The sequence below is a fragment of the Echeneis naucrates genome, chromosome 24, assembly GCF_900963305.1.
Source record: "Echeneis naucrates chromosome 24, fEcheNa1.1, whole genome shotgun sequence".
Lineage (NCBI taxonomy): Eukaryota > Metazoa > Chordata > Actinopteri > Carangiformes > Echeneidae > Echeneis > Echeneis naucrates.
Genome location: NC_042534.1, coordinates 17,362,236 through 17,374,550, shown reverse-complemented (window position 1 = coordinate 17,374,550; position 12,315 = coordinate 17,362,236). Strand labels below are relative to the sequence as shown.

General features: G+C 40.6%; 1 protein-coding gene across 1 annotated transcript in view; it reads left to right on the top strand.

Annotated features, from left to right (window-relative positions):
- Positions 1-12,315, top strand: part of nt5dc1 (5'-nucleotidase domain containing 1) — a 55,810-nt gene that overhangs the window by 28,920 nt on the left and 14,575 nt on the right. Inside the window, exons 7-8 of the mRNA XM_029497160.1 lie at positions 6,770-6,944; positions 10,704-10,801. Coding sequence (XP_029353020.1) covers positions 6,770-6,944; positions 10,704-10,801 — 273 coding nt within the window. The remainder of the gene's footprint in view (positions 1-6,769; positions 6,945-10,703; positions 10,802-12,315) is intronic.

The following is a 12,315-nucleotide window of genomic DNA, read 5'->3' as shown; positions in this document are numbered from 1 at the left end:
GTTCAGTTCCCAGCCTGGGGCCTTCCTGTGTGGGGTTTGCATGTTCTCCCTGTGCATGCGTGGGTTTACTCCTGGTACTCCAGTTTCCTCACACAGTCCAAAAACATGCATGTTAAGGCTGAATTACTCTAAATAGGTCTGAGAGTGAGTGGTTGTTCGTCTCTGTGTGTTGGCCCTGTGATGGACTGGCCACCAGTCCAGGGTGTGGAAGGCAGAAGATTAATGAATGAATATATTAAAAGCATCTGTATGATAGGTCACAACGTGGTATTATGTTGTGATCATGTACATGTATGTTAATAACACATTCAACGTCATATCAAAGTTAATTAAAATAACATTCATTTTTACATACCTATATATTTAAGCACATTGGGAAGCAATGGTAGATGTTATAGTTTATGGTTATGCTTTGCTTTGAGGTGTGGTGTTAATGGATATAGTTTGATTCAGTTCCAAATGTCATCTCTGCATTTACAGTTATTGACTGCTCTTGTCAATAACTGTGCAATGTCTCTCTCTGGTAGCTCACAGTTCCATTATTGAAAAAACACCTTAAATTATGAGCAGTTAATGAGTTCCTTGTGTATGCAATGTTTTAATAATAAACTACATATACTGTGGGTGTGCATTGTAAGAGGTGCAGTATGGTCAATCAGAAATTTGAGAACCAGGTCAAAATAAAGTGAACTCCAAGGAAAAGTATTTCTTATTTCTGATAAACAAAATGTTTTATTTCAGTCAAGGAAATTTTGCGTATTTTAGCAGAGATAGCAGATTCTCTCTTACCTCTGATGTGTTTTACATTTTCGTTGCCATGGGTTACATTTCAAGATTGTCCTCCGTCACTGGCCGAGTGGGGAAAAAAAATAAAGCCTTTGTACAACAAAAGCGATACGATGCAGCAATTTGAGGTTGGCTTGCTGAATATAGAAAGTTCACAAACAAAAAGGCACGGCCAGTTTTTCCGACGTGGTTCCATCAGGTGCTGGCAAACGTCATTTGTTTGGATGCTTTTTTAAGAAAAAACACTTGCAATTATAGTATTCTTGTAAAGGTTTCTTTCATGTGCCTCATATACGCAGTGTTTGCTCATTAAATATAACAAGACAAAGGACAAATGCATCTTTTTTTCATATTTGTTATGGTAGCCTCTACCTTCACTGCAGTTTAACTGGGCAATAAAGAAAGCAAATTGCCCTCTCATCACTTTTGGTGTGGCTGTTTGTGAAACACTCCCATGCTCGGCCCTAATTTCCACTGCAACTGTTGATTTGCGTATCCTGCCAGGTCGCTTTGATGTGTGAGAGTTTGAACTGCTGTTGGTCGTGGTTCGCTCTGTGACACTGGGCAGCTTTTGAGCCATCCAGGTCCAGCGCCCAGCCTGCACAGGATGATTCCCAGCTGGAGGCCTGTGGGGCCTTTACTCCACCACGCACACACACAAACACTGCAGTAAATTCCCACTGGTGACAGCTCAAGCAGCATTCTCAATATGCTTGCAGCCTAATGCCAGGAAAATAGGAAGTGGTCTTTGGGAGACTTCACTGAGGCCTCGTCAGGGCTTGGAATCAATTAAACCTAACAAACTGAAGCTGTTCACAAGAAAAAAAAAATCATCCTGGTAGAGAGGTAGAGTTACAGTTATCTGCATCTCTGCAACTCATACAAAAAGCCTTTGGATCTAGTTGGATCCAGAAAATTTTAATTCTTGCATGTGGAGAAGCGAAGAACTTGATTTGGCTACCCAATGCATTCTCCACCTGCTTGGTGGAAAAAAGAGAATCCTTTTCCTTTGGTATCTGTGTTCCAAGATAATTGCATAACCACAGTATAGTGTATGCTCCCACATTATTTACTGCTGTAGTTTGACCTATTTGCATTTTAGGTAAACTCTTGCTACATAACCAGTGTTAGCACAACAGCTGTTTACTCACCAGCCTTGAATTTCAGCATCACACTTGATTCCTTTACTTACTGTGTCCAGAGGTGGAAAGCCACACAATATGATCTTGTGTTTCCACTTCTCCTGATGTTAACATGCTAACTAGCCAGCCCCAGCCATTCCATCACATTCTGATAGTGACCCGCTGCAACCTCCAAACTACAATCTGTATTGAAGTCATAGTGCTGCTCAGAGAGCAGATTGTGACCTCTTGTGTTGTAAAAAAAACATTTGGGAAAGTTCTTGTCATTGGACAGTTCTCACAACTGAACCTTCAGCACAAAACCATTTTAGGTGGCAGAGAACACCTATATACTACCCCTTCAAGCAGCAACAAATTGCACATTATTGTAGCAATTTGGCTTTTAGATGTTATGCTTTCTTCAAATACCCTCCCAGACCGGATTTTTCCATACTGACATAACAGTGCAAAGTCTTACCTCAAAGGTATTTATGGTGCCACGCACACAAAAAGTGATGAGGGCAATTTAGAGATTATTAAAAACAGAGCTTGCCAGATAATTCTGGTGTTTGAAAGTCAAGAAAATTGTCAGACGAAGTAAATGTCGTGGTATGTATATTCCTTCTGGTTCCCATACAGCCGAAAATTTATGTTGTCTTCCTTATGATGATGATCCTCATCCACAGTCACCTAAACAAAATAAAAGCAAATGCTTCACAAAAGAAAAGCATAAGGTCTATTAATCAAACCATAATTTTGTTAGATTGTAAGATTATGTACTTTACTACCAATATTTCTGTGCAATATCAGCTGATGACTAATTCCATAGTTCTGAATACAATTCTGGCTTACATCTTTGTACTTTTTCATATTTTGCACATTTTATATTATGTATATGTATACATTTGATTATTTATCCTGTACATATATCTCTTATTTCTCATTCTCACTTGAAAGCACCTTGGAGCCGCACTCAAATCTCGTTGTAGTGTAATTTACAATGACAATAAAGGTGATTCTGATTCTGATTTAATTTAATGAAATATGGTTGATTTTTTTTTTAAGAGACTGCAACACAATTGGACACCACGAGCTTGTAATTTGGTGGAACTATGGTTTCTTCTCTTCTTTGTCTGTTCTTTGATCATGTTTTAATGAGCTATACATGAGTACATCCATTTACCATTCTCCTGGTGAAACTACATTTTCTGCAGTTTTCGGCAGCACGGTATTTGATTGTTTGAATATTAAAAAATGGATGATAGCAGTCAGTTGTTTATTCTCTCTGCTTCACCTCCCGGGATGTGGGAAATGAAGCATGAAAGGCTTTCTACCACAGGGTCCCAGGGGTGAACCTCCCTCTCAAACTGAGGACCGAAGTGAAATGGTCTATTGACATTTAAAACTTCAGAAGAAATTTGCTTTGGAGCAGACTGAGCTGTTTACATCTGGAATATTTTCAAATGTGTGAATTTTAGTCTTCCGATGGGTATCTAAAACTTTGGATTTTTGTGTTTGTCGTCATCTTCTGGTTAGAATCCTTCACTGCCTCCTGAGAACTTTTTCCATCCTTAAACTCAAGCCCTTGTTCTCAAGCCCCAGTGGAGGGCAGCATGCACTCACTTTTCAAGCCCCTGCTGCAGGACTTTCAGGAACTCTTCATATCTGTCATACTTAGTTGAGGCTCATTCATTGTAATTAGCTGATTGAAGAAGGCAAGCATCTGTGTGTGTAATATCTGATGTCATTGGGGTGAGAATAAAGAGGCCACTAAAAAATCATGGAAGCTTATAAGGTCACAGGATCCAATTCCACTTAGGAACCAATGGTCCAGGCAATTTATTCCACGTTACCAAGGAAGCAACTTGTTTCTTTAAAAGATTGCCTTTGCTTGATTTGCAGGTTTTGAAAGAAGATGGAGCCTGCCATCCAGCAGAAGTTCAGCCATTTTCAGTTTTATCTTCATATTATTACTGACTTGAAGCCTCCTCCCAATTAGAAATCAAAACGTCTGCTTCTCATCCACTCCTCAGTTTTAAAGCACTGTTGTATGTATTGAAAATGTCAGATTTTATTTGCATCTACGTGAAAATGTCCCTACTTCTGACCCAAACTATGAGCTCAGTAAATGTTTACCTGTGTTCTCAGTCTCTAATTTCATGTCATTTTCAATATAACATGATGTTCATTGTTAAATGATGGTCTAATTTAGAGGAATATAAACCATAATGGGGGGTAAACACCACACATGACGACCAGGATCTGTCCAGAGCAGGTCAGATCCAAGCCAATTCGTCTTCAGCAGATGATGTTGCCTCACTTTTAACAGCAATGCAACATGAAATCATTTCAACTGTCAGGGTGGTGCAACGGCTGTCATAATATATCCTAGAGCATGTTCCTGCAAGTTCGCTTAGCGATTATGTTGCAACAAATAATTACAGATTTCCGTCGTGGGAATAACCCAGCAGACAGTATTTTGACATCAATACTTTTCACAATATGGGAGAAGAACCCTACAGCTTCAGTGGGTTAGGAACATCAGAGGACAGTTTGATCGTCCATCTGAGTCATGTCTCTGACTGTGTCTCTTTCGCTCTGAGGTCCTAGTGATGCTCCTATGAGGTTGATGCTTTCTGCCAGAACACCCAAGCTCATGAATACACACCACTCATCCATACCCTGCCATGTTTTTCAAAGCCCTTTTTTCTCTCGCTTGATTGGTTACCTTGTTCAGCTTGAGAGCAAATTCCATGTGTAGGTAACTCCGTTTTTCTATTATGAAAAAAAGTTATATCTTAGGGTTGAATCAGAATTTTTGTTCTATGGTTTCTATCGTTAGATCATACCTTTAAGATGTAATGACAGAGCTGAGAAGAAGAGGGTTGCACTAATGCAACCCCATTTTGTCACATTTTCTCTCACTAGCAAGAAAATTTCCACTATTAAGCTAGTATTCACATGGATGTAACCATTATAAATCATCTCTCAGCATGAACTGCCTATATTTTGACAACATTTGTCATTCAGCCAAGAGTGTACAGTAAGGTCAATAGCTATGTGGTGGACTGGGATAGTATATCAGCACAGACCTTTTGGGGCACTGCAATATTTAGCTCTCTTCAGTGCGCTGACAGGATCCCATACTGATTAGGATATAAACTCTTACGGTGTCCTAATCCAAGGGCTGTGTCCTTTGGTGGATTGGGTTTCTAAACGTGTGGTTCTTTGCTGTGGCAGCTGGTCAGTCGAGGGCGCTAGAGAGCCGCCCCCATTAATTCAAGAGATGAAAATCAAAAGAAAAAACAAACATGCTGTGAGATGCAAATAATTATTAAAAGATAGTGTCATTCCAGTCTGTGGTTGACTGTCAATGGTAATTAATCGTTGCTTAAATATTTATTTGGTTCTAAAATGTTTTTTATTTTATTTTATTCACTTCCTGAAGTGAAGGGCGCCGGTCAAACAGAATCCAGTGTAAGCCCTCCAACATTTGATAAGCATGTGACCAGAGGCTCTCTTTTAATTGGTTTGAATTAGGTTCTTCATGAGAGGCAGCTGTGTGCGTCCAGCGTGCATCCGAGAAACATCAGCAGCGAATCAGCGATCAGTATCATGTTTTTTTTTTTAAACGTTATCTTTGCAAATAATATAAATTCCAGACGGAACAATCTGTAAAGCAAACTGAACCCAAACCAGGAAGAAAAAAAAAAACCAACAACAATACAAAAGAGCAGTGGTCCTGTTAAAATGTTACACCCCTACTTTATGTAGTTTTCCTTTTTCACTGCAGCGTAACTGAACTGCCTCACTAAAAGTTATAACCAATGAACCATCGTTGGTATTTTTTAAAATAAACGGACCAAAACATTAGTTTCTACCTTCTTCTTTCCCCATTGTACCAAGCTTGTACCCATCCATGACTTCTGTGTACCATTACACCCCTATGTGTGCCAAGGTAAGTTGCACTCCTCCAAAAATGTTTAACACCAGCCACCACTGGGTCTTTATTGAAAAGTTTTATGTTTTGTATTGCCGGCTGTTTTCAGAGCATGGTTCCTGTTTCCGAGCACTCATGACAATAGCTAACTTGTGCCTGTGATAGAAAACCCATACTAACAGTGCAATCATAAGGCTCTCTGTTGGTCCTCTTTTTTCATCAGTGGTATGTAATGAATATAAGGATAGGTTGGGCCATGAAAGAGCCACCTGTTGGAGCCTTCCTTCCTTTCACTTCACATGAAAAGGAGGGCACATTTGAAGGAGCCCTCGAAACGGCTGAGTGTGGCTGAATTGGTAATAGTGCTTGTTCCCTTTGAAGTCAGTCAGTTTTTTGCCTTTGAAATGTGATGCATTAAAGTACTTGTTAGCAGAAAGCAATTCAGGAAAGGAGTGCAGAGCAAGTCAGATCCAACCCTCACTACTCCTTAGCTCAAACTTTTCCTTCAAATATGGTTTCTTATGGTTTACAAAAATGGGCAACAACAAAATTACAAATTTGAGGCTTTTTTTAAACAAAAAAAGCTGACTACCAATTCTTCTTTGCTGCTTGCAAACCTTGCACCTGGTTGTGTCTGTGAGAAGCATTGACAAAGATAATATGTTATGCAACATGCATAATAATGCCCCCATGAATTTGTCCACAGTTATACTTGCTGTGTTTGTGCATGTTTACAAATCACAAAGCATATTTAGTTTCTTGGGAGTTGGACACTTAGGTAAATGAACCTGAAGTTTGTAACAAAGGAGTTTGACTGGGTTGACACCTTATGACTGTGAGGCCAAAGCATTTAATCCTGTATTGCCAGGTCAAAATGAATGATAATCACTGGTTGTATCACTGTGCTTCTGTCTCTGTCCAGAGGATTCAGGGACCTACTTCCCCAGTGTGAAGAGAGACCCAGGCCGGTACCTACAGCCCTGCTCCGACTCTGTCAAGACCTGGCTGCACAGCATGAAGAACGATGGGAAGGTCCTCCTCCTCATCACCAGCTCTCACAGTGACTACTGCAGGCTCATCTGCGAGCACATTCTGGGGTAGGACCACCCTACGCTGGGGCCACAGACTGCCCCCCCTCTTCCTCCTCGGTTATAAAACCAGGCCTTAGTCAGCAGCGCTTACTTTACCTTAACAGCCCCCTCAGGATTTATAACTTAAAAGTCTGCTCAGCCCAAACTGGCAAGTTGTGTTTTTCCCTCCTTCACAACATTCCTCATAGCCATCATGTGCCTTCAGTCATTCCTCAGGGTTACTCACACGTCCACCTGGAGTTACCATCATCCTCATCATTATCACATATGTTATACAGATAGTAAGTGTTTGTGATGTTAAAGTCTCAGTCAGGTGTATTTTTCTATTCTTTGCTGTAACACACAAGTTTCCGATTTGCAGGTTACTCACTCCATTCCATTTATTTGCCACAAAAAAGAAAAGCATGAGGGGGAGTGGGAGATACAATAAATATCTGTGGAAAATAGTAGGATCAATTCTTTTGACCTAAACTTTTGGATGGTGGTGTGTTTTGACTTTTGGGTGGAGCCTGAGCTAACATTATACACCCAGCAGCTAGTTGTAACCAAGAGACTAGCTTGCAGCATGATGAAGCATTTAGAGTCAAAATGTTTAGAGTAAAAAATATTTTACTTGGGAGTTGGTGGAGCTAGAAGGACATTGAATAGCGCACATTGTCAGGTGCCTATCGGGCCACTGAATACAAAGGTCTGAATGTGAATAATCAGGCATTTGCTGGGTGTTGGGTTTATACCTTGTTCTGCTGCCAAAAAAACAATTAATGCAGGTTTAAATGTCAGGAGTACAACAGACATCCAGTCATCTGCCAATTAAATACGTTAGTGTCATATTACAGTCAGATTTCCAGCAGTAATACTCAGCACTGGTTTTATAGCTGCATGTGTGAACCATAGGGAATTCTTCTGTTAGCGGGCTGTTTTTAGTTTAACTCTGGCTGTGTGCATTATTGGCCTCCCTCTGTTTGCACTACAGTGTGTGGTTCAGGCTTATTTTTGTAGCCTAAGCCCAGTTGCACACTTGATCAGGCAGCGGGAGGGCCTTATAAAAGAACAATATCCATGTTGCTGCTCGTTTGAACAAACACAAATTCCTCTGGTCCTGTGCAAGGTGTTGTCATCTTACATCTCACACTCCCAATAATGTGGTCTGCTTTTTCATTCTTTAGTCTGTGACACAATTCATTTCCATGCAGCCAATGCAGGCTGAGTTGAGGCCACTTTGCTTTTGGTGCCAGTTTGTCTCACGTGGTCTCTGCAGTCCATGACCCCCCACTCTCTCATCCCTCTCTCTTGGTTTCCTGTCAAGGCTGGTCATTCCTGTTGTTCCTCAACCTTTTCCCTTGCCCCCCCCTCACCCATTGTGAGGAAAGCAGCTGAGAGTCCCAGCTGTGTGTGTGCGTGTGTGCTTGTGCATGTAAAGAATTATATTCAAATCTTTGCTTTACAAGGTCAGCGATTGCAGATCATATTGTGGTCAACATAACAGGAACTTAGACCAACTTCATCTTGCCAGATGTGATTTGTGGAAATGTGTTTTCTGTTGTTCTTCCTGTTTTATATCTGCTTAGAGTTCACCCGCTCCACCCTCTAGAAAGTGAGTATTAAAGTGACAGTATCTACAATTTGAGGGGAGATGGTGTGAGGTAGTCATGTACTGTCAGTCTGCCTGCAGTTGATCAGATCAGCTGCTAGAGCAGCTAGAGAAGCAACAGGAACAGCAGTAGAAGAAGCTGAATGATTACTGATGACCAAAACAAACAATTATATAGCTTAATTCGAGCATTTTCAGCCTTTTATCACCTTATCACAAAAGCACTTAGGTTTAGCACACCAACATATAATTGATGTACTGTATTCTTACACACAAGCATACATTCAGCGTAGACTGTATTTTTGAAGCCTCAGGTCACCTTAGTGAATCATACACACCAAAACTTGACTTTCTTTTGACAGGCTACACTTTGACTGACCTCACAAAACCCCATTTCAAAAAATCAGAACTATCCAAGTAGAAAAATTTGAATTCAACAGCACATCTCTCTCACTTAGTGTGTCATGTCAATGTTGAGAAAGCACTGTGTTCCTACGTAAACTTTTCCAGAGAAAACCCTCACCAGTACACAGCTTGGGTGCAGGCCAGTAACAGCCATCTGGGAGAATTAGCGCAACAAGGCCAGAGCTGTCTGACAGAACACAACTTACCACCAGCCAACATGCTGTCCGGAGATGCTGAAGCTTCTGGTTCTCGCCCTGACCAGATAAAGGCATTTATAGTTCTGTAGTTTATTGGTTTGTTGGTTGTAAATATCTTAAATGTGATGACTTGGTATGTTGCAACCCAGAATGCAAACCTTACTGAGACAGCTTAAGCAGGTTTATTGTGAGGGACTGCACAAAAGGGAGGGGGGAATCCAAGGTCCAAGAGCTGTGAGGGATACAGCCAAGAGGTGAGACTTCTGAGAAAGAGTGCTGGGTAAATGGGCACACTGAGTAGAACCACAACACTCTGATGCTGAAGTTTGTGTCTGCAGCAGTCTTCTACCTGGCTTGATTGCAGAACAGCAGCAGGTGAGAGTAATCAACCTCAGTGCTGTGGGGGGAAGGGAGCAGCTTTGAGTAAAGGTGAAGGTGACATTGCACAGCTAACACAGGAAACACAGGAAGTCCAACAAAATAAAATGTGCGAAATACAGGATCATGACATTGAGCCTCTCTTTTCACTTAAAAGATCCAGAAAGACCCCAGCTGTGTTTTTACTGCATGATTTTAGATCCTCAAACAAATTTTGACATTGAGAATTGAATGAATTGTGAACCACCTCCAGAGGAGAGCTGGTTCCAAGTTATAGTATTTTTTCTTACAGTTGTGCAGACAGTGCTAGCTCCATTTGGAGTGTTTCCCATTCATAGACTTTAGTTGGGCACCCCAATTTTCTGCCACACAGTCATCTATGTTGTGTATATTGAAGTACCTGGTTTTCTGCTGAGCATCCCAACTATTTATATCCAAGTTGCTGCAGAATTCAGATTCTATCAACTAAAAACAATCTCTTAGGCTTCTTCCTGGAGCTCTAGAAACAACATGTCAGTCAACCAGTCAGAAGAGAGGATCTGATCTGAATGTATTTTGAGTGATAAAGTGAAATTAAAGCAGATCACAGAAACTAAATCCTGCAAGGTTGGGAGTGTGGCTTATTCCAGTGACTGCTTGCTGGGACATCACAAAGTACATCATAATGCAAGTCAAATAGAATTACAGATTCCGTCATTTACATTTTTAACATCATAAATTAACATTATTTTAGTTTATCATATCTATTCAGTTTGCATATATGTAGAACATACACTTACACATATGTACAACAAACTGATCTCCGTTCCCATTAAGATGTCCTTTCTGTTTATGAGACTGCTGTTTGCTTCTCACTTCATCTGGAAGAGTTTGCTGAGACCTCTTACATACCCTATAGATATACAGCATATGTTCTGTACTCTATGGCTGAGCTCTTGTCCGATCTGTTCTCATAGCTGAAGCCCTGTGGGAGTGTGTATGACCCTCTCAGAGTGTTTACTTGGTCAGATTCAGTATTCCTTTCACGGTGTTGTGTTTATTGCACCATATTTAACATCATTCGTACAGACTGTTTAGCCTCAGTGAGCTATTTGTGTGGGTGTAAGTCACTGTATTTGGATGCTGTTCAAGCATTGTCCTTCACACTGTGGCCAAACAGATGCCTGTCAGAGGTTAATGTTGTTTCTCTTGCAGGAAGGATTTTGAGGAGCTGTTTGATGTCATCATTACAAACGCCCTGAAACCTGGTTTCTTCTCCTTGGTGCCCCAGCAGAGGCCCTTCAGGACCCTGGGTGAGAATTTTAAAACATCAACACATCAAAAAGCTTGTATAATTTTTTATTATATATATTTTTTTGTCCATTAGCCCCTTGATATTATATGGTATTCTGTTTAAAGTGATATTAAACAGAACACATCATTTAAACTATTAATATACATATTAATATATATTAATATAGTATCATAGTTGTTCCTGGCAATGAGAAATCAGGAATCTGTCAGCTTCAGCTCATGTAAATGAAAAAAAATGTTGGGGCTTTCTTTGAGCAATAAAATAGAGGACAAATCACACATTTGGAACAGTTTTACATATATTATTAAAGGAGCAAACACATATTTGGCTCAAGACAATAACCTTTTAAGACCAATGGGCCTGTGTGCAACTATTGACTTGACTGGAAAAGGATAAATATTTTTATCCAGGACATGCGCTTTGCACCCAGTATAACTTTTATGTCTACAACATGATGGACCTGACACACCGAATCCTGGTTGGATGGTGGCTCCAGTTAGGCAGGGCTTGTGGTGTGGCTGTGGATGTTGACTGCTTTGTTGTGACATCATCGTTTCTAAACACAAGCTGTTAGCATTTCTCTGTGGGCCGAGACCTTTAACACTTTCACTGGATTAATGCAGAACCTAGGCCTGATTCATAATCAAAGATAACATGGCAATCTGCCTTTATACTGTATGGCCCTTTAATTTAATTTAATGAAATTTTCCAGCATCTGTCAGTCAGATGAATATCATCTGTCAGCATTATCATTATGGAGAGTCAGCGATCCGCATAACTTTCGATGCCTTAGTGGGCTGCACCCCCTCCTTTGTTAGACTAGGCATCTGATCCTGCAAAGGTGTGCACTGACAGAAAGGGCTACCCTGATGGAATGCTCCCCTCATCTGGATTGTCTTCCTGCCAGCAATAACACAGGGGATGCATTATGTGTGAAGACAGGGTGAGCTATTCCCTAAAATATTCTCCCTACTCTCTCTCTCTCTCTCACTCACTTTTCCCTTGCTTTTGCCACGTTGACAAAAAAAAAAAAACATTAGCATCTGATCTTTCCCTGGCCTCCAAACAGACTGGCCAACCCTTTTCTACTTGGAAATCTTACTTGATATTCCACATGCTTGACATTTTCTGTTTTATTTATTAGCCAATAAATTTTATGTAGAAGTTGACACTGGATGTTTTTTACTTTTGGGCTGATGGTTGAACACTACCCAAGCATGAGTTGAGAGGAATTTGCAGAGTTATACTTAAGATTTTCAGTTCATAAACTATTTAGGATAAATTCCACTTCAAGCAGCACAGCAGCATTGTGGTTAGCGCTATTGTCTCGCAGCAAAATGGTCATGGGTTCAATTCCAAGGCCTGCAGGTCTTTCTCTAGGGAGTCTGCATGTTCTTTCCTGCTTGTGTGGGTTTCTTCTGGGTACTGCAGTTTCTTCCATCAGTCCAAAGACATGCATATATAGGTTCATTGGTGACTAAATTGCCAGTAGGTCTGAGTGTGTGTGTGAGT